At 38.1% G+C, this 27,962-nt stretch overlaps 2 protein-coding genes across 6 annotated transcripts; one reads left to right on the forward strand and one right to left on the reverse strand.

Annotated features, from left to right (window-relative positions):
• Positions 1-5,843: 5,843 nt before the first annotated feature.
• Positions 5,844-27,951, reverse strand: LOC114365809 (monoacylglycerol lipase ABHD12). The gene is made up of 10 exons (XM_028322483.1): positions 27,841-27,951; positions 27,623-27,744; positions 27,217-27,330; positions 26,887-27,015; positions 25,755-25,847; positions 24,801-24,935; positions 23,538-23,683; positions 9,125-9,292; positions 7,096-7,229; positions 5,844-5,941 (listed from the first exon to the last, which is right to left on the reverse strand). Exons 1-10 carry the CDS (start codon positions 27,849-27,851, stop codon positions 5,905-5,907), a joined length of 1,089 nt encoding a protein of 362 aa, XP_028178284.1. The 5' UTR covers positions 27,852-27,951; the 3' UTR covers positions 5,844-5,904.
• On the forward strand, positions 10,453-21,725 carry LOC114365805 (piggyBac transposable element-derived protein 4-like). 5 transcript variants are annotated; one of them, XM_028322477.1, is made up of 14 exons: positions 10,453-10,521; positions 12,354-12,409; positions 13,987-14,101; positions 15,946-16,004; positions 16,646-16,709; positions 16,810-16,877; positions 17,010-17,079; positions 17,437-17,442; positions 17,647-17,724; positions 18,659-18,829; positions 18,910-19,029; positions 19,104-19,216; positions 19,315-19,383; positions 19,461-21,725. In XM_028322477.1, exons 3-14 carry the CDS (start codon positions 14,010-14,012, stop codon positions 21,194-21,196), a joined length of 2,646 nt encoding a protein of 881 aa, XP_028178278.1. In that variant the 5' UTR covers positions 10,453-10,521; positions 12,354-12,409; positions 13,987-14,009; the 3' UTR covers positions 21,197-21,725. The 5 variants fall into 5 exon arrangements, with proteins under 5 accessions (XP_028178278.1, XP_028178280.1, XP_028178276.1 ...); XM_028322479.1 differs by having other exon boundaries at positions 17,022-17,079; XM_028322475.1 differs by lacking the exon at positions 17,437-17,442 and having other exon boundaries at positions 17,635-17,724.
• Positions 27,952-27,962: the final 11 nt, after the last annotated feature.

Genomic DNA, 27,962 nt, shown 5'->3' on the forward strand with positions numbered 1-27,962 from the left:
AAAAAATACTGTTTAACCTCGTCAACTGTGAAAAGATTCTATTAGAATCTTTGAATCAGTTGGATATTCTAATTAAACACGCTGGCCATCAAAAAACAAACCGTTGACGACACTACTTTGTTCTAAACACTATTTTAAAAAATATTAACATTTTGAGACATTTTCGAACAATTTAGTGGAAACATAACGGCAAATTCAAATTTTGTATTATTTTTGGGACACCCTATTTGTTCCCTAAAAAGGGCCTACACTATAGCCCTACAAAGAATCTGAATTTGAATTTAGAAAAAAATCGAATTTAGAAAATTAAAAAATAAAGTCAGTTTTTTTTTCGTTTCCCGCGCAAAACGCCAATTTTTTATCTATGCCAGCGCAAAATAACAAAGAAATCGACACGCCGATATGTCATCGAGAGCGCGCACGGCGCGGGCCGTAAGCTGGATTAGTGTTGCGCTCGGAAGTATCGATGCTTTACGGGGCCGATTGTCGCGTCTCGCGGCCGTATTTTAACATCGAAATCACAAATATGCTGTAACAATGCTAGAACTTGAATTTAGCTTTAATATTTTTTAATTATTTCTGTATCTAGTTATGAGTTGTTAATTAAAAGAGCGTCAAAATATATTGTACCTTGAAAACTACAGATAAGTTTTAATGTTTGTTTAGAAAATCTAAGTGACCTTGAGTTGTGATGCTTATTTGACTAGATTCCTTCCGATGAAGTTAATTTATTTCAAAAAGGAAGAGACTCTCTATGACATCTACAGATGTAACTTTCAGCTTAGTAATAGCAATTGTCTTGAATTTACAAGAATAACTTATTTGATTAAAAAATAGGTGAAATTAAAAAAAAAAATAGTTTTATCAAAATAACCAATAAAAATATCATCAATCACCACCTATCACGACCATTCGTACTAAAATAGAGTATTTATTTAGTGGCATAATTAATTAAAATACTTAAATACATAAAACCCAGTTTGAGTGTCATCTTTATACGCAATAAAACGGCTCAGAGAAGCCATAAAGTAAATTGAACGGTTTCCATTAAGCATGCGTTAAACGACGACCGCTTGCGCCCGCGGACGCTGCGCGAATGAGCAAAAAAGCGACCGAGACACTCATCTGACAGCAAACGCTGGGTGGGGCTTACCGCATCCCGCCTCTCAAAACGAGCCCCACCATTGGCCCATTTAAAAATCGATTCCATTTTATAAATATGTAACCGCTTCCGTTCGATGCGCACCAAACAGTTCCAAATTCAAACCACCCTCGTTCCATTCTCACTTTTATTAACGGGCGCGAAAATTGAAAATGGAACTGCAGGGGAGTAGTGATGTGACGTTTACGGTCGATACGAAGTCAATTGTTTTACCGACATGTCTTTGTAGCCTCTTTTGTTTTATTTAAAAGAGTCTGTGCCCAAGAGATGTATTTTTTTCTCGGCGTTCAACCAGACTACGATAACGCACTCCTTTTTTGTCATAGGCGTGTGTCTACGAAATAAACAATGAACCGCATGTAGGTGGGTGAAATTGAATCGGTAATAAATAATGGTGTATTTATGATTTACGATGAAACAGGGGACCTAAAGCGATATTCAGATTATGGTAGTAATATACTGGTTCTTATTTAAGTAGTAATAGTTACGAACGTTATAATTTATTGTTGAGGTTATGCGTGATATGTAAATGTTATTATTATAATGCAAGGAAATGTTACCCAATTTTATTTGTAAGTAGCCACACGGACTTTATGGTGTCCATATAACACTGTTTCGTGTCATAGCTTTTTTCTTTCAGTTATAAAAATCCAAATCCTACGCACAGAATTAGAATTCGAAAAAAAAGCAAGGTACGCAGTAAAAGCTTGATCGAACAAAAATCAAAATCCGTAAACACTAGTTACTTCAAAGTGTTAGAGTAGAGATAGAGCTATCAAAATTGTCCTACTAAATTACTATTCATGTTTGGGAACTGTGAAAATGGGAACATTTCGTTCAGAATACCTATGTCACGATACTCACGAACACGAGTCATGCGGAAGAAACAAAACACATCTAAATACAACAGACAAAATAATTACTTTTGCTTGTCTGAAACCAACGTCACGTGACCATAAAAGGAGACCCTAAAATAAAATGATTTGGTAGAGATTAATTTCGAGACTTAATTCATTGTAATAATTAATTAAAATATCCAAGAAACAAGGAAAATAATAACTCAGACGTCCATCAAAACAGTCGGAGCGTTACTAAAAGTTGTTAAGTAAAAAACTCTTGTTCAAATTAGAAGCGAGCAAATCCGCGCCTGCGGAAAAGTACTTTTTATCGTAGATGAGACGAGGTTTTTTATAATTGGTCTTGCTTTTACAATTTACTACAGGGGTGTAGGTGTGATGGGATGAGTTTACCCAGAATAAGTCCTATTCAATGTAGGTATTTAGCGTCTTGAAGATCTATGTTTCAGGCTAGTTGAGTAGTTAGAGATTTGCGGACTTCTTCTTTTTACCAAGAAATTTATCACTATTTCGTAATTTCCATTAATGTTTGTTGTAGGAACTTTATCACTGGAACTAGCAGTAGGTACTGGCACCATGCGATATGTTAGCTCATTTATCATATCATAGTTGTATCCGTTGTATCATACTTTGCAAATAAAAATATTTTTAAAAGGGTGAGTCTACCCTACTACCTCATCCACAGCATAATGTCCTTTTATCTAAATAGCGCTTCATTTTCGTAATTGCTGTAGCGGGGTCAGTACTTAACTTACGGGACATTTTAATTTTGTTTTCAATTACATTTAGTACACCTTTGAGCGATTAAGATTTTTTGATGCAAGTTAGGGGGCCGTTAGTTTCATCATTTACTAAAAGTGTATTATAATTAAACCATGATTGTAATTGCCAATTTACAACCTAACAGCATAATATCTGGGAATCATTAACCAAAAATATCTCGAAGCAAAATAGTCAACAGCACATCAGAAACTACATTCGTGTCGCAAAATGCACCTTCAACTACGTAATTATTATTATGATGCCAGTCTTTTCCTTGATGTCCCATGACCTATACCTACATAAGTATAGCGATAATACCACACTCCGACCCTCAGTGTCAACGCGCTTGCAATTTTGTGCAATAAGAAGCACTCCACGCAAAACCCCCTACCCCTTACTTCCTCAAAATCTTCGGCGTGCAGGCGCAATCAAACTCGTGGTAACCGCGAAATGGCAAAACAAACGCCGCATGTTGCTATTATGAATATTAAATTTCACCCCTCACTTGGGTAAGGGTGCGGTAAATGTCGGTATCGATGCTTTTGAAAGTCCATTTGTTGGGGTTGGAGGTAAAAGCTAGTTTTCTACAGTTTATTCTTCGTTCAATTTGCTGTAAATACACGCAAATTTTACTTTCATTTATACCTAAACAACACACGAATATTACATTCATTATACAAGTAGGATTATGAATAGAAGAGAAGAATCTATAGAAGAAGCATAGTAGAAAAGTTTTCGAGTAGCGACCACGGACCGGGAGACGTAGCTTAGGCAGGCCCCCCACTAGATGGACCGACGATCTGGAAAAGGTCACTGGAATAACGCGGGCAGCGCAGGATCTGTCGTTATGGAAAAATCTTTGGGGGAGATAGTAGGTACTTACTTAAAATGGGAATCCGTAGTCGATCTCTTCGATGTCATCTGTAGATACTCGTAGGCTCGTAGCAGTATGTTCATTTCAAGAGAGCTTTGCACTACGAGCCTATTTTCGGGATAGCCTATTAAGTAGCCTAATTGAGTTATTAAAACAAATCTCATTTTCGCTTTTGTGGAGCCTCACTTCGTAAACGCTTTTCCATGTCTAGTATAGTCAAATGTTTTTCTTTAACTTATACTTGCAATTTCTCCTTTTTTATTGCAACATCAACCCACAGTCTAAACTCCAACTTTGTGGCTGGTACAATCCTAATAACAATTCGTCATTCTTAAAACTAATGAGTTCATATTATTTTATCGACCTTTCCCACCCCTACGGCCGCCATGCCGGCAGAGATTTCGCGCCAATTTTCGCCGCGGGGTGGCCTGTAATGAATACCACAGATAATAAACTGCGTTCCGTTCGTCACATGCGGCGAGATTGGCCGTCGAGGGCACTCCGGCTGCATTTCACGGTTCCTTGGCCTCACTATTAACTTTGAAGTAAATAGAAAAAATAATAAGTGCAACCTGTGCGTTTTTGGTGGTCATTAGAGCCTATGTTATTAAAATAAAAGTAAAAAGTATAATAACTTGTTTTGATAGACGTTATGGTTCGACTTCCCTCAAGTTCAAAGCGAATAACAAGGTGACTAAATAAAGGTTTGAATAACCTTTATGAAAAGATTACACCATGGACGGTAAGCATCAATTATGGGGACCTATCTTGCGAGGTGTTAGCTACCTGCCATTAATACCTGGATCTGGACTGGAGCTATGTAATGCCTAAAATAAATAAGCAAAACCCTTACTGCTAAAATTTAAGAAGTAACATACGTAGCAAACCTAAATTGCCAGCACCCAAGTTCAAAATACTGCATCTTAAAAAAATACAATTCATTATGGAACATCCTTTGCCTCCAACCGGAGTAACCAGTTTGCTAGACCCCCAAAACTCCTTAAAATATCCTTTTTGGTGCACTAAAGTCTAAGAAACAAGGGAGGGAGGGAAGGTCTGAAGATGAAGTTAAACTGGACGACTCTACAAAAGGCTTCCGCTTCATTGTGCGCACGATCGAGAGACGAATAAATTCAAATAAAGAATGTTTGATTCACACGCGCTTAATGAACAGGGATGGGGAACAGTTTCGGAGTCTTTCAGCGACTTGACCCACTTTTAGCGTGGCCACGGGCCAAGATGCAGGAAGTCTACAAAACTGTCACCCACACCTGTTCATTAAAGCCCAGTTGCAGCAAGCAAAAATATTTAAAAATTCAATTCAGTGACTTGGCCCGTGGACCAAGCCAGAAGTGGTTCAAGTTACTGGAAGATTCAGTTTCTAAACATTTAATTTAGTTGCTAAACATATCTGAACACAATAATTACATAATCGAGTAGGTTAGTAAATCGTTTAGGCCCAGAACAGACGGTGAAATGCAACTGCAACGAAACTGCAACTTTTTGATGATTTTGATGAATGAAACTGAAACTGAAAGTTTCAAACTGGTCGCGTCATGTGTGGTCTCTCAACGGACGCTATGGCAGAAACTTAGATGCAACTCAAAAGTAACTAGCAGTTGCAGTTTCGTTGCAGTTGCGTTTCACCGTCTGTTCTGGGCCTTAGTCGAGCCAATCCATTTCGTTGTATTTTAACAGGCGAGTAAGCTTAAAAACTCTAAAATTACTTTTAAACTGTACTAGACCAAAGTGCGAACGGTTTTTTGGTCAGAAGCGAGTAGTTTAGTTATTAACGGCGAGCTACTCTACTATGGTACGAACAAGGGTTTAAAATTGGTTTATAACGGTATAAAAATCAGCCCAAATCAGGTCAGTAGTTCAATCGAAAAAAAGAGCGATTAAAATTATAATTTTTCCAAGTTTACGACCCCTGGCTCCGGGTCCGTGCCACAGAGAATAAATTATTTTTTTCTCGGCTACCGTGCAGCGGCCAGTCCTTTTAATATCGCCGAGATTTATTACAAGTCGCGCGATGCCACTAAAAAAGACCTATAAAATATGGCCACCAATTTGTACAAATTAACTAATGCACGATTGCTGTTAAAATAACCAGCCAGTTTGTTGAACTCTATCTTAAACGAATAGAGTTGGTTTTTAAATGGTCAATTTTGAAATAAAAACAATAAAGTAAACAGCGTAGAGGTATATTTTACAAGGATAGATCGTTCGTAGTTTGTTTTTGTAATTATTTACTCGGGCTTTATCTTGATTAGGTCCAAGAAGTCACTGGAACAAAAAAGTTTCATAGATTTTGATTTTTCTAAAATGTATTTTTATGAAAAGGCTACTTTCCTATAGTTACCCGAAGTTCAGGTTAGGTAGGAATAATCGGAGTTTCCCTGCGTGATCGAATTGAGGAGATCCACAGGAGATGATTCTCAACCTTTCTCACTTAGGAGAACGCACCCGGGAACGCTCCCGAGAATATTCTCAGTTGGGAGAGCGTTCTCGGGAACGGCACATCAATAGACAGCCCACAAAATTGCTAAAATCAAGTGGCAGTGGGCGGGGCACATAGCTCGTAGAGCTGATGGCCGCTGGGGCAGAAAAGTTCTCGAGTGGAAGACCACGAGCCGGAAGACGTGGTGTGAGTAGGCCTCCCACTAGGTGGACCGACGATCTGGTGAAGGTCGCGGGAGGTGCCTGGATGCGGGCGACGTAGGATTAGTCTTTTTGGAGGCCTTTGTCCAGCAGTGGACGTCGTTCGGCTGAAACGAACGAACGATGATAATGATAATATTATTTTAAAAGTGTTTGATGAAATGGAATCAGAACTGAGGCGATCCGTAAACGAACTAAAGTCGCTGACATAGCCCCATGGATTAGCAAGCTGAAGTGGCAATGGGCAGGGCATAACTATGTTATAGTACGCAGAACTGACGGCCGATGGGGCAGCAAGGTTCCGGAGTGGAGGCTACGTAGGGTGATTGCTATAGTAATTGGCCTGTACATAGCTATTGGCCACCTTGGCTAAAATAAAAATAAACAAGCATATGTACGTTATTAATAGTGGAAAAGAGACACAAATACTTTCTCTGAGCAATACCCTATCCAATGTAGTATGTCAGAGTAAGAACAGATGGCACTCTAAACAGCAGAAGCTTTCTTTCGACAACGAGTCGTCCGAGTAGCCGCATGCTTGTCAAAATTTTAAGGTAAATATTCATGAATATTGTTCGTAATTTAATTGTTTNTCACCCTACCGGAAAACGCAGCGTGGGACGTCCACCCACAAGGTGGACCGACGACCTCGTAAAGGTAGCGGGAAGGCGCTGGATGCAGGCCGCCGCCACCAACCGGCCATTGTGGAAAGGGGGCGAGGTCTATGTTCAGCAGTGGACGTCCTATGGCTGGAAGGATGATGATGATGATATACACACCTGACAACAGTCTTCAGCTCGGCTGACTCGCAAAGGTTGTTGTGCCCGAGGCCGTTGCCTTTCTCGAAGGTGTGGAAGACCAGCGGCGCCGCGTCAGGCACCGACAGCCGGGAGTGGAGGACTGTCTCGTGGAGCTAAAAAAAATATAAAATAGGTATAAGACATAAACACTTACCCCCGTACTAATAAAACTTATACGCTCGTTGAATAGTGTTTTAAAGTGACGTTTAGTATGGAAATGTCATTTTAAAACAGTGTTCAATAACTGTGTAACTTTTTTATTAGTAAAGGGGTAAGTGTGGATCTGCTTTACATCAAAATATGTATAAGTTTCTTCAGAGGTAGGCTTGTTTTAGGAAGATTGTAGAGTTGGTAAACTTAGGGCTGATTTTCCAATCATCGAAAAACTTCTAACTTAATTACAAAATTGGCTTACTGACGAAATATTATGTCAAAATTTCCAGTTTATATTGTTCAGATAAACGATATCCGACGTCCGTCACCCAAAAGGCGATGTAGATAGCTTTGCTCGGGGTTACCCGTTGTGTTCGAATCAGAAACAAGAGCCAAGGGGAACTATAGGAGAGCCAAAGTGACCGATATAGCCTGCAGAATGGCCAATCTTAGGTGGCAGTGGGCTGGGCATATTATTGTAGAACTGATGATGGTAGTAAAGTTCTGGAGTAGCCACCCTGGATCAGAGACGTAGTATGTTAGGCCTCAGTGAACCGACACGATCAGTAGCCTTATTCACGCAACAAAACTTCAATGACAACAAATCGCTGAATTGCGATCCTATCGAGTAATCGTTCTATCAAAATGACCCTTGTGAGTACGCATTTAGTTCTGTTTTTCAATGGGACGACTTCTGAATGTCAGCGAGATCTTGGCTGTCAAAATACGTGAATTAGGGGGAGTCCATTAATTACGTGAGACGTTTAGGGGTGGGAGGGGGTCAAGAAAAACCTTACTAAATCTCACGTAGGGGAGAGGGGGGGGGGGTCTCAATAAATGTCAAGTAATTTTTTTCAGCAAGAAAAAGGGTCACATTGCGAGAAAACGTCCTCCTGCCCTGCAGCCATCAAAATTCGTTCGCCAACTTTGTTCATAGGTTTGATGGTAATCGAAGTTGGAGTTGGAGCTAAACCGTCTAAACAGTAAAGAAAATAGAAGAAATGATTTTTTCTCATATTAAATCCTAATCGAATCTAACTCTTACATTGCAAATATGTATTTTAAGAAAATTGGCCAAAATTGCCTCACGTAATTAATGTCCCCTTAGGCCACTGGTGAAAATCGTGGGAAGTACCTGGATGCGGGCAGCGCAAAACCGGTTGTTGTAGGAATCTTTGAGGAGGACCTTCATCCAGCTGAGGACACTTAGTCGAAACCAACAAGATATACGACTTGCTATAGATCTAGCGTATAATTGAATGAGTGCTCCAGTGCTCAGGCACTCCCATACCTACCTCAGGGTAGGTTAGGTATGGAAGCGGCACGGGCAGGGTGTTTTTGTAATGATTTTTTTTTATTTAAAACTTATATGCACATAGAACGGTGTACACAAGGCGGACTTAATGCCTTTTGGCATTTTCTACCAGTCAACCTTAGGGCCAAACTGAGAATAAAGTAGGCGGTATAGAATTACTTATGACGAATTTAGAAAAAAAATATTACATAAATAACATATGAATACATACATAGACACATACATATATTTAATAATAGGATGGATGACAAAGGGAGGGAAAAAAAAGAGAAGAAAAAAAAAAGGGGAAAAAAGGAGGTTGAACAGAAATCATGAAGATGAAACACTAGCGAGAAAATGTTTGCGCACATGAAATTTAAAGCTGGACTTGCTGGGAGCCTGCCTGACGTTTTCAGATGATGATGATGTCAAAAATGTCAGCGAGTATGTCAATGTTACCCCTCCCGTGCCTCTTCCATTACCTCAGGCACTGGCCACTGCATGAGTTAGGCGCTGGACCTTGACAATGAACTAGAATAAACAATACATGCAACAACAAACCTTAGCAGCCAAGTCATAAGGCACGATCTTGTCTCCGCGCGAGTGCAGCATCAGTATGGGCATCGTCGGCACCTTGCTTAGGTACTGGTCTGTCGTAAAAGCGTACTCCGATGACGCTGAGAACGGCTTCACGAACGTGTCCTTGTAATATGGCAGCCAGGAGACCAGCTGAGGAAGGAGCAATTTAATTATTCGTCTTCCCAAACTCAAGAAAGGAACCTCTTTTGCAAAAATGAGCCTTTAACAAAAGTAGAGAGGTCTCTTTAAAATACTGTTTAGAGCCATCTATCGGAGCGCTTGAGTAACACCAACTTCGGCAGGATTAAACTAGCGAAACAGCCCACAATACAAACCTATCGCCAAGCACTGCGTCGATTACAATACATCATGCTAAGCGTCCACAACAGAGGGCGCTGATCTAGTAAGCCTTGCATTTCATTAGGTATTAATGAGAATTCATTAGGTAGGTACTAAGAGAAAGAAAGGAAGATTTTTTTAAGGAAATAAACATACTGACAGTAGCTTCACAGTTCATTTATGAAAACCTTTTATATGTCCGCAAAAATATAGAGCAATTCACGAAAAAGAGCGATTTGCATAACTTTAATACAAGAAACAAAAATAAACTTGCCGTTCCAAATTTCAGATTGCATAAGATTGGTAATTCATTTATGGGAAAATGTATTAAATTCTTTAATAAATTACCACAAACTGTTGTAGAACTACCCATTCATAAATTCAAAGCACATATTAAAAGTACCTTAATGAAAAAGGGCTACTATAAAGTCGATGATTATTTAAAAGATAAAAATGTTTGGGATACGTTACTGCCTAGCTCGCATAAATATTTATAACTTTGTACATTTTAAAGCATGTAAACCTTTGAAAAAGAGGCTGACAATAGTGACTGAGTTTCTTGCGCTGCTTCTTCTCAGCACTGGCCCATTTGTTGTCCTGAAGCAGTGGTAGGGTTAATACTGGGACGTGTAAAAGTGCTTTTTTTAAGCCTATTTACAGAAATAAATGAGTTTTAATGAGTTTTTTTTTAGTTTTAATTTCTCGACGGTAAACTCCTTTTCCTTTCCGCAAAGTGACTGATTTTTCAAAATCGTATATGGCGCCTAGTTATTTACACTATTTGATTTCATTCAACGCCGCGTAACCGCGTGTGTAACGCAGCCTAGCCGCTACCAAACAACAAATTTGGAGTGTTTTATCTCCTTCGCTCCTCTAGAAATCCTCATTCTATCTCTTTCATAGACCTGTGAATGTTTGTAAGCGACGCTTCCCCTCCCGCCCGCGCCGGGTCAGTCACAGTCAGTCATACACAAACGTCAGTCAAGCAAGTGTGTGGTGTTTTCGTTCGTGTTGTTTAATTTAAGAAAAAACGTGTTTTGGTGAGTTTCTCAAATGTTTACTCTTTAAAAAATTAAGTTTATCGATTAATTCAAGTGTAGAAGTAACTATAGTCTATTTCACCTAAGATGATCCGTATGACGTTTCGAGTTTGAAAGATTTAGAGATGTCACATAACTAAACCATAGCGATTTATCTATCGATTTTTTTCGAAGAGTTAGTAAAACCTACTTTTAGAGAAATATTTTGTATAGGTGTTATTTAACAAATAAACATGTTTTTTTTAATTACAAATATTATTGTAACAATTTTTTATTGATAATATTCAAATTTCATGGTTCTTGTTAAAAAAAAACGATTCCTAAAAAGTACTGGTTCTGTTTCTTTAAATTAAAAACTATTAATTTATTTTCAATGCGTTTATTAAAGTCAGTAATCGAAAAATATAGTTGATTTTTGTGATCTCTTTAATAACTAAGTATTCACTGCAATCGATTAATGAACCGCGGAAATAATCGATTTTATTATACAAGAAATACCCCAGCACTAAATCTATTCCGTTTCACACATTGCGTACATTAAATAAAACATATTTTTACATTGTATTTAATTAAAATATAATCAATAGACTCAAATTTTACTATATATTTCAAGACAAGTAGTTAATTTTTTATTATTATATTGCTAATAAAATACAAATATTTTTCCAAAAATATTCTGCATATGTAGTATGCGTAATATGGATAACCTTGAAGTGTCATACGGATCATCTTACGTGAAAAAGACTATATGTAAGTATTTTTGACCAAACTTTCGATTTGGTTAGCTTTTTAAATACATCTTTATTTGGATTTCGAAGACGGGCTCAGCTGCTACACTAGCGCCAAAATATGATAACGCGGCTCGGCGCAGCGAGACCGCACTAACACTTTTTAGGGTTTCGTAGCCAAATGGCAAAAAACGGAACCCTTACAGATTCGTCATGTCTGTCTGTCTGTCGTTGGAGATTTCAGTCACTGTAGAAGTGGACTTACAATATTCTGTGTTCGTGTTAATTTATTTACTTTCCCAACGACGCCAATTTTGAAACACGCGCAGCGGATAAAAATGATAAAATGTGAAAAAAGTATAGTTATATTTTTTACGTAAATCGATTAAGTTAAGTACTGATTCGTAGTCGCGCCTAAAGACGGCAGAGTAGAATAGGTAAATTTGTCACCAACCCCTAATTTCTTCGCGGGTGTCTTAACCCACTTGTTACGGAATTCACTTTTTCTATCACTTACTTTAAATCAGTCATGATAAATTTATCTCAAAACAATCGCTCCAAAACTTTATAGTTATTTACGACAGTGTACTTATAAGACTTGGACAGTACTGCGACACACCTCATCTTTCAAATGTTGCATATATAAATTGTTTACACTACCCACATTAGTAAAAATATTTATGTAAAAACTAGCGTTCTTTTAAAAGAACGCTAGTAACAAGAGGCGACCTTGGACTACACATTTAACAAAGAACGGGCAGCAGCGCCCTCTGAACACGTGGTCCGACTGCTTTGTCCGTAATCGGACCACGTGATTTTTTTTTCCTGTTGGTTCGATTATGGAGTCGGACTATCAAGTCTTACCTACAACCACGTGTTCAGAGGGCAGCAGCTCTCTCTGATAAACATTAATCTTTTAAACTGCGATCTTCAACCCGCCTGCCAAACGTGGAGATTATGGCAAAACCCTCCACTATAGTGGAGGAGGCTCATAGCCCAGCAGTGGACTGTAAAGGGCTCTTTATATTGATGATATTTCTTAAATTAGGTACATAATTCCGATAGAATTCACAATATATCTTAATTATAAATTTTCCGTTTCAGACCGTATTTACAACCCTCTAAGTCTTGGGCACCGCAACCATTGATTTCTGACTGAGGTATTTATTTTTATTTATTCACGGACAATATTATTTGATCCTCTAAAAACTAATTGATCTTTTATGTATGTGCATTTTTAAAATAAATGATGTGTTTTATTATAAATTTTATCTTTATTTTATCGAATTATTTCAAAAAGTATCACAATATTGAAATTCATTGTTCATTTCTCTTATTTTTGAGGACCACCAATTAACGATCAGATATAATTTTTACATCTCAAAAAAATTTTGCGTAGTTATAAAGAAGTTAAAATATCTTTTATTTATTTATTTATTTGGAAACTCAACAGCTTGGTCGACAATTTACATGTTACAGAGTAGTACATTATACAGGGTGTTTGGCGCATCGTGTGCCAAAATGATTTGGCGGATAGAATGGGTTATTTCCTATATTTTCAGCCCCCATAACACGTTCCATGTCAGGCGGCTACTTTTATATTAAGTTTTTTTAGTAATTTCACCAAAATACCCAAATCGCATCATTTAATTTCGATTTAAAAAAAAACTACTAAGCGTAGCCTCAAAGTAAATATCTTGTTTTGACGTGCATTGACATAGGGTTGCATCAAATCTAAATTTACTGGNTTCAGTCCATTTTTAACTTTTCGGAAAAGTTCAAAGCTGAATTAAAAAAATACTAGATGATATTTGCCAGTAAATTTAGATTTGATGCAACCCTATGTCAATGCACGTCAAAACAAAATATTTACTTTGAGGCTACACTTAGTAGTTTTTTTTAAATCGAAATTAAATGATGCGATTTGGGTATGTTGGTGAAATTACTAAAAAACTTAATATAAAAGTAGCCGCCTGACATGGAACGTGTTATGGGGGCTGAAAATATAGGAAATGACCCATTCTATCCGCCAAATCATTTTGGCACACGATGCGCCAAACACCCTGTATAACTCTAGCCAATTACAGAGTCTCACAGCTAATTTAAGTGTGTAGGAACAACAGAATAAGTCGATTGATTTCTTTATTTTACGCCTCAAAGAAAGAGGATCAATCATTAAAATAGATGACCATTTAGATTTTTTATTTGCCGTTTTTGCTAATTTAAAAAGATCATTTAAATACTACATGCCTTTATTTACTAGCTGTGCCCGCGACTTCGTACGCGTCAAAAGTTCAAAACCCGTTTCGCAACATTTTTCATTTTTGCTCTGCACCTATTACTCGTAGTGTGATGGTATATAGCCTATAGCCTTCCTTGATAAATGGGCTTTCTAACACTGACAGTTTTTTTTTTAAATCGGACCAGCAGTTCCCGAGATTAGCGTGTTCAAGTAAACAAACACACAAACTCTTCAGCTTTATAATATTAGTATAGATTTTGAACTTAAATGCACATAATACATTGTACATAAGGCGGACTTAATGCCTTTCGGCATTTTCCTCCAGTCAACCTTAGGGCCAAACTGAAAATAAAGTAGGCGGTATAAAATTGATATTAACTTAACTTAGATGAAATAAGATACCAGTACCAGCAGAACCACAACCACAACTGTACGTAATTTACACAATATTATTTAATATGTATACAATATTATAAAAAAATATTATTATTTCAGAAGAATATATCGAAGAAATTGAGATGGAAGAACAACAGCAGTTGTTAAGTAAAACGTTGTGCGAAGAAAATGAAATCGCGCACTTTTTGTTTCCCGAGGCGCCGCCCCCAAAAGAGCAAGTTTCTTCTCTTCTTAAGCTATAACCGCATTCATGGTACAAATTAAGGCTTGTTCCTACAGGATGTCTCTTGTTTTTTGTGGGATCCCGTTTATTATTAAAGTCCCGCAAAAAACGATCTGTTTGAATTTTCAATTCGAATTTCAAACATGTGCACGATGGACCGTAGGGGAGACCTAGGAGAGTTGTGACAGAGGTGAGTTGTGACAAGGACGATTTCTCCTTACTTAATATAGTTAGGAAGCTGGTAAAAACGCTTGTTTGTCGCTTTTAAGACGCTCTTCTTGACTAAGTACCTGCGGGCGGCGCAAGAGGTACGGTTACGTAAATATGACGTCTGTGTACAAAAAAATGCGAAAAGTAAGTTTTTCTTCAAAATTTTATTTCAATTTATATCATGTTTTAGTATAAGTGTACTGTTGTGTTATTTTTTCTCAAGTTGCATGTTTATTCAGGTCTCAAAATATAGCACAGATCTTTTGTGTGCACATCGTGTTTAGAAAATAAAAATTATTATTCGAACCAAGTCGTCATTTTAAACACCTAGGAGAGTTGTGACAGCCTGTCACAACTCTCCTAGGCTTACTTAATTTTTCTGATGGGCCATTTCCACGATGGTCTTAGATGTTTGTTTGTGTGTTAGTAGGTTCATAATTTGTATAATTGCATGCTGCTACTTTTTTGATTCAGAATGTCTAGTATAACTATACATGAAAGCCATATAAAGGAACTGCTTGCTAGAGTCGAAATCTAGGACCTGGCTTATGAAGTGATCAGGTTAAGAGGTAAAAGTTTAAGATAATGTTGCGAACACTTACACTCTAAACTTGTCAAGATATATTAAGAAGAAAGAGGCATATCAAGCAAACCCGAAAGGCGAAGCTCCGTCTATGGATTATACCATCGCGACTATTTTATTTTTACAGAAGAGGAGGAAAATATATTAAATGACTATGACTATAAATTAGCTAAAAAATATAATAAAAAAAATCCAGTGTCGTGGGAGAAAAATGAAAGCTGGAGAGATGTGGCTCAAGCTGTGTAACGATATCCTATAACTATTTGTTTTTGTTGTTTTAATTGGTACTAAAGGATGACTAAAGTACTTTTTTGCTAAAAAAATCATATTTGATTGAGTACTAAGGAATTTTTATATCTAATAAATGAAATATAATATTGTCACAACTCACCTCGGTACCTGTCACAACTTACCTCGGTGGTAGGAGAGTTGTGACAGAGGGAGTGGTCTAAGATTTTGGTGATTTTTTTAGAAACCCTAATATTTTAGTTCATTTTGGTGATTGTTTTGAAAACAGAAGAAACGGCGCTACATTAATTTGTATGACTCATAGCTGTGGAATATTTCTTGAGCGAGATATGGCCCCTAAAGTAAAAATTGTCACAACTCTCCTAGGTCTCCCCTACCCGGGACCCTGCATCGCGCCGTGACGGGTACGGTTTTGAGGGTCCGCACAGTTGCAACCCAAGACCGTCCGGCACATAACACATACCTAATTTCACAGTTTTGCGTGACCGTGCATTACTGAATCCTGCAAAACTAGATTGCTGTGAGAACGAGCCCTTAATCTTGTTATAATTATCTTAGACTAGGCGCAGACCACCGATTTTTAGTTGGCCGATAGTTGTGCACGAATTTAAATTGTATGAAGAATCGGCCAAATCGAATCGGCGCGGCATAATGTGCGCACTTCTATGCCCATACTGATCAACTGCCCGACTAAACTATCGGCCGACGAAAAATCGATGGTCTGCGCCTAGGCTTAGTGAGAGTGAGGGAGAAAGTTTTTTTATGATTATTTAAATATTTGATGATTTTCCAGGAAAATCTCTCTGACGCCTGGAACTTCAGAAGCTCCGCCACCAAACATAAAAAATACAGGTATTTTTTATTCATAATAGATTTACGTTGTTTGTTGTTTTTCTTACTAATGTCAATGTTGTTGAGCCTCCTACCCTATTCACCTATTTTCACACAAAACTTTTTTTTACTGTCGTTTTTCAACCGACTTCAAAAAAAGGAGGAGGTTCTCAATTCGACCCGTATGTTTTTTTTTTCTATGTTTGTTACGCGATAACTCCGATTTGAACAAATCTTTTTTCGGCGTATAGGTTACCTCAAGGGTGGTCCCATTTAAATTTAATAATAAAAAAAACAACCCCCAAGGGTGGAAAATTGGGGATGAACTTTTTTATACGCAATATCTCCGCCGATTATGAACCAATTTGAACGATTATTTTTTTGTTGAATAGGTATTATCAAAATTTTTAATTTTTAGTTTTTTTTTGTGTTCACGCATTTGAAGTCGGTTATATTTTTTTTTAAAGTTATTTGTAACACATATTAGTGACTTTTGTCACCGTGACAGTCTCTCCATAGATAAGATTAGTAGACTACGTAGTCTCTCTTTTTCTCTTTATTAAAGTGTAATAAAAGATATACTGTCACGGTGACAAAAAGCCACCCTTGCGCTTGCGTGCATAGCCTTATCATAACAATTTTAATATTTTTAAATATTTTAGACTTACCTGCAAGACAAGATGTCCAGGAGGCGGATATAACTAATTCAATGGTACCACTTTGCAAGTAAGTTCGCTATAATGGTTTCAGTTAAATTTTTAAGGAAAGAAGGTAATTAATTAATAATACTATGATTCAACAAAATTTTAATTTGATGACTTTCCAGGAGCAAGTCCCCATACAAAAGAATTCGTTTTCGAAAGGATTTGTTTCAAAAGTTACCCAACAATACAGGTAGATTTTTTATTCATAAAAGTTTTTCGATTTTTGTTTGATATTATTTCTCGAAATTAAAAAATATTTGTTAAATATAACAAATATTCACACAATATTTCATACTGTTGTTTGTTGTAACACTTATCTTAGACATAATTTTAGACGCACCTGCAATGCAAGATGTACAGAATACGGATACGACTAATTCAAACGCTTCCAAGTAAGTTTCTGACTTTCTTTTGCTAGAATTAATAATTACGAGTATTCACAAAACTGATTATACGTATTGGCGCCCTCACATACAAACCGCGCTCGGGCGTTTCTATGAAGATGACCTACCTACTCATTTGTATTTACTCTGGTAATATCGTACAAATAACAACTACAAGTGATCCTCAACCAAAGCTACAAAAAATGTGCGGGTAGAAAAAAAAGTTACACTTTAGGTTTTTGATACACCGAATCCCAAAAATCCCAAAAAAGCGTAAATTCTTCCGTGTGTTCAATTATACCAGATATTTAAATAATATAATGCTTAAACCTTAAACATGATGCACATTCATCATCTTCATTTCAGCTATAGGACGTCCACTACTGCCTAACATAGGCCTCCCCCAATGCTTTCCATGTTGATTGATGCAAATTACATTTGTTATATTGTGGGGAAAGTTATTTTTTAAATATTATCAACCGACTTCAAAAAAGGAGGAGGTTCTCAATTCGACCCGTATGTTTTTTTTTAAATTATTAAATTAAAAAATTGATGATTTTCCAGGAAAAAGTCGCCCAGAAAAATAGCAGATAAAAAGCTCCAAGGAAAAGAAGTCATGCACTTTTTGTTGCCAGATGCGTCGCCAAAAAAAGAGTAAGTTCATTATTTATTCGAGTCTTGTTATAGTTCTTAATGAGAGTGTGGGGAAAATTGTTATTTTGGTATTATACAGGGTCGAATTTTGTAATGCCACCTGGAGGGAAAGCACCCTTAATACTGTAGATAGAAAATTTTACTCAAAGAAAACATCCCTTTATTTTTTAAAAGAAAAAGAACTGCATTCATATATTTTCGAAAATTTACCCCATTACATACAATTTTCTGTAAATAATTACAATAATTTAAGATTTCATGGTTTTCCTTTCATTTGATTTATCAAGTTTGTTTGATAGATTTCATCCTTAAATACTTAACCCGAACGATCGATGCAATAAGAATACAGGGTGTAATTTTTAACATATTTTAGTTGGTTCGATTCCTTGTTGGTTTTAAGCTTTTGTTTCAAGAGTCAAGCACCATTTTGTTGACAAGTTTCAGTGATCGGCACTGCGCCGAAGCTATAGAGGGCTGACTTCGGTAAAATGATGTGACGTGAGGTGCCAAACTGCGGAAAATGGCGGAGGAAATACATGATTTAGAATTATCATGAATAATATTAACTACTTATTTACCTCTCAGTGTCTTGAGGCAACTTAAAAAAGTACTATCTGTGTTTTTATTATCATTTAGGCAGTTAAATACTGCACAGTATTTAGTACACCATTTTCTTTATTTTGTTCCATCATACACAAGAATACGCGTGCGCGAGTCATGTTCGCTCGTATGTGAGGCCTTGTTGAATAGTATCCTGTAGGTGGGCCATCGTGCGTGTTTTGTTTTCGATGTAAACTCGCGGAGATGAACAGGCCTGGTAGTACCTACTTAATTCTGTGGCCACGGTAATAAACGCAGCCGTAGTACAGCCTTCTGTGTATATCATACAGAATTTGTCTTGACAGTTAGATGTAGTTTCTAAGTTTTTTTTTAGGTCAACGTCACCAGCCAAAGGTAAAAAAAAAGTGAGGGGCCAGAAGGTTGCTGACAAAACGATCCTCAATGTTCTTACAACAGAACAGAAAGAACGTCTCTTTGCTTTAAGGGAACAGAAGGAGGTAGTCAGGTTTTTGCTGCCAGATGCCCCGGAAAAAAAGCAGAAAAGGTACTTATTTGTGTGTTTTTTTTTTCAAATGATCATGAGGTAAATAAAATTGTTGTGTCTTACTTTCAAATATTTTACAGAAAAAAATCTCCAGCACGTATTCCGTGTCCCCTTACACCTGACACACCACCCACTCCTCCTCTGCCCAAACCTAGAATTGGTGCCACAGAGTCGGTGGTGGAAAAACCCCCTGCCAAGAGGTAGCTATAATTTTAAGTACTTTGACAAATTATTAGTCGATGTTGATACATTTATAAGACTATGTTTTTTACAGACCACGTAAATTAGCACAATTTTCACCTTCAACTGGCACTAAACTCGTGGAGGCCATTCAGGCGGAAGGAGTTGTGGTGGATGCTCGTATCGAGCTAATTGGATTTTCACCCAGTGAGTTAAATGTAATATTCAAGTTAAAAAAGCCCATAAAAACGTAGGTAGTTTTTTTCCAGAATTTAACCAGTAACTACTTAATTATATATTTTTAGCATCCGGTACCAGTACCATTCCAGACTCAAATACGTCTACTCCAAAGTCTTTACCCGCAGTTACTAAAGGTGAGTGTTATTTTATAACTTTTCAATTGTGTGCTTGTGCGTGCGTATAATATAGTATGATTGTGGTTTTATTTCAGAACCATCATTATTCGGAGACCCGGAGGAAATGAGTTTCGAGTGTCAAAACAACACAGGCAGCGATGTGGATGACGATCTACTTGATACAGGCACCGTTGACATTGACGAAGGCCGGTGCAGGAATGTCAACGATTATCCAGCAGACCTGTTTGATATATCTCCTGAGCATCTGCACCAATTGCACCATTTAGATGCTGAAGACGATTCTGCATTACGGGCCATGGCAGGTAATGAAGACTTGATGCATTTTGCCTGGAGCAGCGACCCCAAAGTCTTTACTGGAGCCAGAGAAGACTTCCATGGTCCATCGGGCCCAACATTCCCAGTGGAGAGTGTCACCCCACTAGACATTTTCGAGAGGATTTGGGACGAAGCTATTATAGAGCATATTATAAAGGAGACCAATAGATATGCCTTTCAACTTTTTAGTCAGACAAATTTAACGCAGCAGTCCAGGATGAGACGGTGGACTGATGTCACGCGAGACGAGCTATGGACCTTCTTTGGGATAATAATGTTACACAGCTTTGTCCCAAATCCCGTCGAAAAAGAGTATTGGTACCCTCTACTGCCCGATCTTCAGATCGGCAACATTAAAAACAGAATGTCCTTCAGACGGTTCCTTTTAATTAAGAAATGTCTGCATTTCGTAGACAACACTTCGATAACTGAGCAGTCTACAGGTGAACAAAAAAAACTTAAGAAAATTCAGCCCATACTGAATCATTTAAATGATAAATTTAGCAGTTTATACCTACCCGAGCAGAACATAGCGATCGATGAGTCTCTCCTTCTTTGGAAAGGGCGACTCTCGTTCTCCCAACTCATCGCCACCAAAGCTGCTCAGGTAGGTATAAAAAGCTACGAGTTATGCGAGTCCCGAACAGGATATCTGTGGAAGATGGAGGTTTACGCAGGAAAAAGCCACGATGTATCAGAAAGTGTGGACCCGGAAAGAGGATTGAACGAACCTGAGGGGGCCACGTCCCAAATAGTCTATCGTCTTGTTCGTCCTCTATTAGATAAAGGCTACACTTTGGTGATGGACAATTTCTATAACTCGCCTCTACTGTCACGAACCCTAAAATCTCGTAAAACAGATACCATCGGGACTCTTCGGCTCAATCGGCAATTTGTACCGGACAGCCTTCGTAGCAAAACAAAGCTTAATATGCGCACGGGGGAGGTTGCCAGCAGCCAAACCCAGGATCTGACGATTGTGGTGTGGAAAGATAATAATTTAGTTTCACTGATTTCCACTTACCACAAAGTGGAAATCAGTGGAAAAGAAAAACATGGTGTTTATAAATATAAACCCCAAGTTGTTCTAGACTATAATCTTGCAATGGGGGGTGTCGACAAGAAAGATCAACTCTTGCAGGCATACCCCGTTGAAAGAATCAGAAATTTAGTTTGGTACAAAAAATTGTTTCGGAGACTTCTAAATGTCTCCATACACAACTCATACGTAATTTATAACTGTAAAACGAATATAAGTCAAAGGCTGTTTCGTGTACAACTTGCCGACCAAATTTTGAAAAAATACAACCCGCAACTCCCTACGCCGGCTCAGGTGCCAAAAACTGGTCATTTCCCAACTAGAACCAATAAAAGAACGCGTTGCAAATTGTGCGCGAAAAGTAAACTGGATGTTCGTACTCCCTGGGCGTGTGATACATGCTTAGTCAGTTTGTGCATTGATGGATGCTTCAAACGATTTCATATCAGCTCATAGATTGTGAGATTGTTTAAAGCATCATCATGTTTTCTGTCCATGTTTGTCCACACATGTTCTGGTAAACAAATATACTTATCTTATTTTATCAAAAAATATCTTTCAAATCGGTCTAGTTAACGAAGATAGGATTATCCACCAGAAATTTGCTCTAAAGGTTGTATTTTAGTTGAATTGGAAATGCAATGCGACAGGCCCGACCCAGTTCTAAAATATAAAAATATAAATATCGAATTGATAACCACGTCCTTTTTGAAGTCGGTTAAAATAGACATCACTTTTTAAACCATGTAAACTGAACTCTGACTTATAAATCTACTATAGTCTGCTGGTCTGCGAGCACGTAGAATTTTGTCCAAAGACCCCAAGCTACCCATCCTTATCGCTCGCGTGTAATTATGTTGCTATCGCGCTCGCATCGCTCACATTCACTGCGGCCACCCGTCGCACAGTCGCGACAGCAATATAATTACGCGCGAGCGATAAGGATGGGTAGTTTGGGGTCATTGGACAAAATTCTACGTGATCACAGACCGGGCTTTAGCGGCCGCCCGCGACTTCGTACGCGTGGATCCCGTTTTACTACGTAAGTGCTACGGTAGGTACCTACCTACCGTAGCGGCGGGCGTAGTCACAGCACACGTTACATACCTATGTAACGTGTGCTGTGACTACGCCCGCCTCAGCTCACGATGGCTGTACATTACATTTTGCGCTGTTTTGTGATATTTTCAGATGCTGTGTTTTAATAGGCTAGTTTCCTAAAAAAAATTTTTTAGTCCGTCAATTGTAATATAAAAAAATATTAGACACATATATTTTTAATTGTCAATCAAACAAATTGTAATTACAAATTTATAGTGCGTTGAAGTTCCGCGGGACGTTACAAAGTGCTGCACATTTACGCACTCAATGACGTCACGGGCCTTTTCTTTAGAACTTTGGCACGCTTTATCTCTTTACATTTTCATTAGTTTTAAAAAGTGAAAAATGCGTGTCGAGTAGTTTTTGATAAGCTAACTGACGGACTAATTAAAACTCTTGCTTTTTTACCCAGGAAACATCCCTATTATTTTTGTACAATAACGTGTATTATTCCTTTTTTAAATATAGTCTAAATACAGAATTTTACTATATTAAGGAGTTTGACAGACTTTTGACATTTGTTAAAATTAAAGTAAGATGGTGCAACCCAGCCTAAGAATAAAATTTTAATTTAGATAGAAAAGGATATTTGTAGGATATTTTACAAGGTTTTTTTTTTGTTATAATTGCTTCTTCCAAACAAAATGTGAGTACAAATTTCATTACAAAATTGTAAGACATGTAAATAAATATTTTTAAAGGATCGACTTTGGTTTTATTTTATTTTTTAACCCTTTAATAGATATCTAATACTTCCCGCACCCCGCGCTTCCCTCGACCAAAAAGTGGTGGGGCGCGTCTTCGTAGATGAAACGATTTATACCTAAGAAAATACCGACTATCTGGTGAAGGTCACGGGGAGTACCTGTACTGTAGCCTTATTCACGTAATAAAACTTCAACGACAACAAATCGCTGAGTTAAAAAGATTATGAGACATGTACCTAGAGGCTCCTTAAGAGCAAAATGACGATTTGTAAGAACTATTTATTAGTCTAAACAAATAAAGAAATTTTGACTTTGACTTTTAGTTTAGTTGACGGGGATTGACAACGGGGAATAGTGGAATAAGCCGTGAATTGGACCACTGGACGTGGGCAGCGCATGACTCGTTTTGGAAGGCCTTATGGGAGGCCTTGTCCGGTGGACGTCCATTTGGCTGAAACCACAGAATAATAATAAGTACTACGTACAGAAGTTTTACTTCGCGAAGGTATTTAAAAAAATGTATGCTCAATGTCATTAACATTAAGGTGTAATTTAGCATGTCTCAAGAGTCAAGCACCATTTTGTTGACAAACGTCAGTGATCGGCACTGCGCCGAAGCTATAGGGCTGACTTCGGTAAAATGATGTGACGTGAGGTGCCAAACTGCGGAAAATGACGGAGGAAATACATGATTTCGCATGAATTATCATGAATAATATTAACTACTTATTTACCTCTCAGTGTCTTGAGGCAACTTAAAAAATTACATTCTGTGTTTTTATTATTATTTAGGCAGTTAAATACTGCACAGTATTTAGTACACCATTTTCTTTATTTTCTTTTATCATACACAAGAATACGCGTGCGTGAGTCAATGTTCGCTCGTATGTGAGGCCTTGTCGAATAGTATCCTGTAGGTGGGCCATCGTGCGTGTTTTGTTTTCGATGTAAACTCGCGGAGATGAACAGGCCTGGTAAAACGAACATACCTTAGAGAAGGGATGTCTCTCGATTTCCTCAGTGAGGTTGTTGAAGGGCGCCTCCAAAATGAGGGCATCTGGCGGCGGCAGGCGTTTGCCCGCACATTTGCACAGCTCGGGCAGGTGAGCCGCCATGTTGGAAACCACCGCTGTTCCTGTGGGCACACGAGTAAAGCTTATAGCGGACGTATGCCCATTTTCACCATCTTAGTAACATAAAAAGAATTTTGTTTTCATAGGGGTCACTTAAAAATCAGGGATTGATGATGAAAACGGGAATAGGTTAGATGACAAAATTTCAATTATTTGTCCGTCAGATAGATACTTAATTAGAAAATATTAGACTCATATTTTTTGTTTTCTTTCACATAATATAATAACAGTGCTACATCGAGTTGGATTGGCGCGTTACGTCACACTTGAGTAGAATTTTTACTCAAAAGTGACATCACGCGACATTTCAACTCAATAATAATACTGTAAATATTCGATTATGAAAAAAATTCAAAAATGTGTCCAATTTTTTTTTATTAACTACTTATCTGACGGACTAAATAGAATTTCGATTTCATTACCCAGTCATTCATCATCCCTATTAGCAACTTAGAAAGGGATCAATCAACACCGATCGTCTTCCGCGAGAATCTTCTAGGAAACGTTCGGATTTCGTCTTTGCAAAAGCTCATTCTTCATAATATCATTTCAGCCACTGGACGTCCACTGCTGAACATAGGCCTCCCCAATGATTTCCATAATGACCGGTTGGTAACGGCCTGCATCCAGCGCCTTCCTGTTGCCTTTATGAGGTATTTTGTCCACCTTGCTGGTGGACGGTCACTAGCCCAGATTAGCTGTAAGTAAGTCAATGTTCCACGCTACGTCTTCCGGCTCGTGGTCGCCACTCAAGAACTTTCCTGCCCCAGCGGCCATCAGCTCTTCGAGCTATGTGCCCCGCCCACTGCCACTTGATTTTAGCGATTCTGCGGGCTATGTCATTCACTCTGGTTCTCCTACGGATCTCCTCATTTCTGATTCGATCACGCAGGGAAACTCCGAGCATAGCACGCTCCATCGCTTTTTAGGTGGACCGACGATCTGGTGAAGGTCGCGGGAGGTGCCTGGATGCGAGCGGCGCAGGACCGGTCTTTGTGGAAATCCTTGGGGGAGGCCTTTGTCCAGCAGTGGACGTCTTTCGGCTGAAACGAACGAACGAAGTCAATGTTCAAGCACTAACTTATATTATTAACTTTACTACAACCAGCTGGTCCATACCCAAAGAATGTCCCCATAGCAGCACCTTCGGCCTGTTGACAGTGGTGAGCGAATCCAGGAGCCAAGCGTATACTTGCAGGGCGTCTTCAACCACGCCGCGCTCTGTAGGGCGGACGCGTGTGGAGTCCCCATAACCTGCAAGTATACAGGTTTGATATACAATCATTGTGAGAAGAATGTTTTTCAGAGGCAGAAGGGAAAAAGGCAGCTGATGAAAACACCCTATATTGCTTCATATTGCTGTGACGTAATAATGAGAGGTCGATCGTTTAGATCACTGTCACTTGCTAGTACGAAGACAGTGGCGCCACCGTAGAGTAGGGTCATTTCAATCGTCAGTGGTGCCTACTGAGTTTGGATGTCTGGATGGATGTTTGTTACTCTTTCACGCAAAAACAATAGAACGGATTTTGATGAAACTTTACAGTATTATTCTTTATAACCCAGAATAACATATNATAGGCTATAATTTATGACGATCTGTGACAAACTAAATTTCACGCGGGTGAAGCCGCGGGCAAAGCTAGTTATGTTTTGATGAAACTTTACAGTATTATTCTTTATAACCCAGAATAACATATAGGCTATAATTTATGACGATCTGTGACAAACTAAATTTCACGCGGGTGAAGCCGCGGGCAAAGCTAGAACGGATTTTGATGAAACTTTACAGTATTATTCTTTATAACCCAGAATAACATATAGGCTATAATTTATGACGATCTGTGCCAAACTAAATTTCACGCGGGTGAAGCCGCGGGCAAAGCTAGTTATGTATAAAAACCATATAGGTCTCATTGGCTTTGGTTCTAGAATGTAGCAATAAAATTTTAGTTACGAATGCGGTACGTGTAAAAGGACGGTCTATCCGGAATTCTCCTTCGAGGCTGTCTTTCATTCAAACGGTGTTAAATATAATCTTGCCCGTAATCAATTTATTATTACAAGACTTACCTCTATAATCAAAGGTGATGACGTGAAAATTCAGCTCTTGAAACACTTTGTACATTTGCAGCCGGTGCGGTGACGCTCTGTGGTTGGAATTTCCTGAAATCAACGAATTCTGAATTCGGTAAGGGGCTTTATATGTATGTTATAGTCAAACCTCGAAGCTCAGGCGCTCCTAGGTTTGACTAGTCAATCCTCAGGTCTGACTAGAAGTCTTAGTCAAAGCCCAAACATTTCGGCCTTTAACTAAAGAATGTTAGTCAAACCTAAGAGAGACTAATTTGGTCAGTCAAACGTCGAAACTGAATTTAATGAAATCGGGGTTTGACTAGTCAAACCTCAATTAAGACTTTAAACTAAACTACACTTCATTTTGATATTGAACTTATTACATAGACTTTACCGACCGGTTCTCTCTTTAGGTGAAGGTACGAGTACGAATAACTAAACTTGTTTACTGCGGTAGTTTATCAGTGTTTCTAAACCGATCTTGAAATTATTATTTTTAGGGTTCTGTACCTTAAAGGATTAAGGGTAAAAACGGAACCCTATTACTATGACTTTGCTGTTTGTCTGTCACCAGGCTGTATCTCATGCCTTTCCCAAAATATTTAGTTTTATAGTCACTTTAAAAATGAATAAAAATAAGTTTAAAAATCATCCCCATTCGCCATAATTATAACAATAAAAGAGTAGTACGGAACCCTTCGTACGTGAATCCGATTCGAACTTGGTCGGTTTTCAGCTATAACTGTTGCCGGCCTCTGTAACGCTGCGTCTACTTTTGACCAAGTCTGCCAGTCGTTTCTAGGATTGACTAGGCAAAGCCCGAAACAGATTATTTTAGTTCCGACGTTTAACTGAACAGTTTAGGCACTTCTAGGTTTGACTTAGTCAAAGGCCGAAATAATAATTCACTTCGGGGTTGGCCCGAAGGTTTTGGTCAAACCTAGGATAGACCAGTCATTCCGCGAAGAGACTGCATATCGACCTTTGACTATGACATGTATACCCAACTTACGTTATGGAATTATGATGGGGTATTCTCTCTATCTATCTCCCCGGGTGCCAACCCAAGCTACGCCGCCACTGCCACCTGATTTATGATGAAGGAAGATTTCGTTAATTCAGTGTTTACCATGACAATACAGCACCACAGTGTTCCTTGTCCTCTTGAGCTCTTCGTGTAGACGTTCATCTACCCGCGTGTAGTCTCGGATCACGAACACGTCCCGAAACATGGAGCACGGGACGATATGCCATACCCCTGGGAACATAAGAGTTTTTACTTAAGTTTGAAGATAAACTGTTAGTAGGTAGCTACTAAAAATTTTAGTCATATACCATCAAGTAAGTATGTAAAAAAGCAACAGTAGATGTAGGGCCACTAAACTTTGACAAATTGTAACCACACTAACGTAAAACAAAACAATGTGTGGTATTGTTACGAAGATTGTCTCATTCTTACCCAATTTTATAGGACAGTCATCAACAGTCGACTCAAACTCTATCTTAAAGTTTCTACCGCCGACTACGTTGCAGCTCGAAGGATTGTCATAGTCGAGATTTCTTGGATAGTTTACTAAAATACAAAAGCATTAGTATTTCACAATATTGTTAATAATCATTAAAAAGACATTTTTATTAAGCTTCATAGCATAAATTCTGTTTTGTAACATGTTGCTACAGAAAAAGTTTTCGTTTATAAGCTTCACAGCATAAACTCATTTCTGTAACATGTGGCTATCGAATTTTATCAGGCGCTATACATTACTTTCGTGGTTGCGGTGATAGTACTGTTTTTCAGACTTGAAAGAACATATTAGAGGATTTTTTTTACTTAAAATTGATTTAGGTAATGTAATTTTACTTACTGCAGTTGGAAAAGACCATTTTCCTCTGAACCGCCTTGCTATATTTGAATAACAAAGGTATAACAGCCACTTGCACCACCAACAAGCTGGCCGTTACGGAGGCTCCAGCCATCAATATTGTCCTGTATTTATTGAAACATTAAGCACAACTCGGTAGACAAACCCAGAATCTTTTAGTAAATTATGTTGAAACATAACCGTAATTATCTACTACTTACCCTATCACCATCGTGGATAGGAATTATTTTACACTGTCTAAAATCACTTTTTAATTTCATTTTACTATTTGTTTTTATTTTTTAACATAATTATTTTATTCTTTTTGCATTTTCAAAACATT

The sequence above is a fragment of the Ostrinia furnacalis genome, unplaced genomic scaffold (genome assembly GCF_004193835.3).
Source record: "Ostrinia furnacalis isolate ACB-3 unplaced genomic scaffold, ASM419383v2 OfSCF7650, whole genome shotgun sequence".
In the NCBI taxonomy this organism is placed as follows: Eukaryota; Metazoa; Arthropoda; class Insecta; order Lepidoptera; family Crambidae; genus Ostrinia; species Ostrinia furnacalis.

Bases quoted from the DNA above. Each gene is read 5' to 3' on its own strand.
- LOC114365805 (XM_028322475.1), top strand. From the start codon at position 14,010: ATGGAAGAACAACAGCAGTTGTTAAGTAAAACGTTGTGCGAAGAAAAT. The intron at 17,080-17,634 runs GTAAGTTTCTGA...ATGATTTTCCAG, and splicing joins ACTAATTCAAACGCTTCCAA to GAAAAAGTCGCCCAGAAAAA. The intron at 19,217-19,314 runs GTGAGTTAAATG...ATATATTTTTAG, and splicing joins GCTAATTGGATTTTCACCCA to CATCCGGTACCAGTACCATT.
- LOC114365809 (XM_028322483.1), bottom strand. The intron at 25,848-26,886 runs GTAAACACTGAA...CGTTGATTTCAG, and splicing joins TGTGGTGCTGTATTGTCATG to GAAATTCCAACCACAGAGCG. The intron at 23,684-24,800 runs GTATGGACCAGC...GTGTGCCCACAG, and splicing joins GCTATGGGGACATTCTTTGG to GAACAGCGGTGGTTTCCAAC.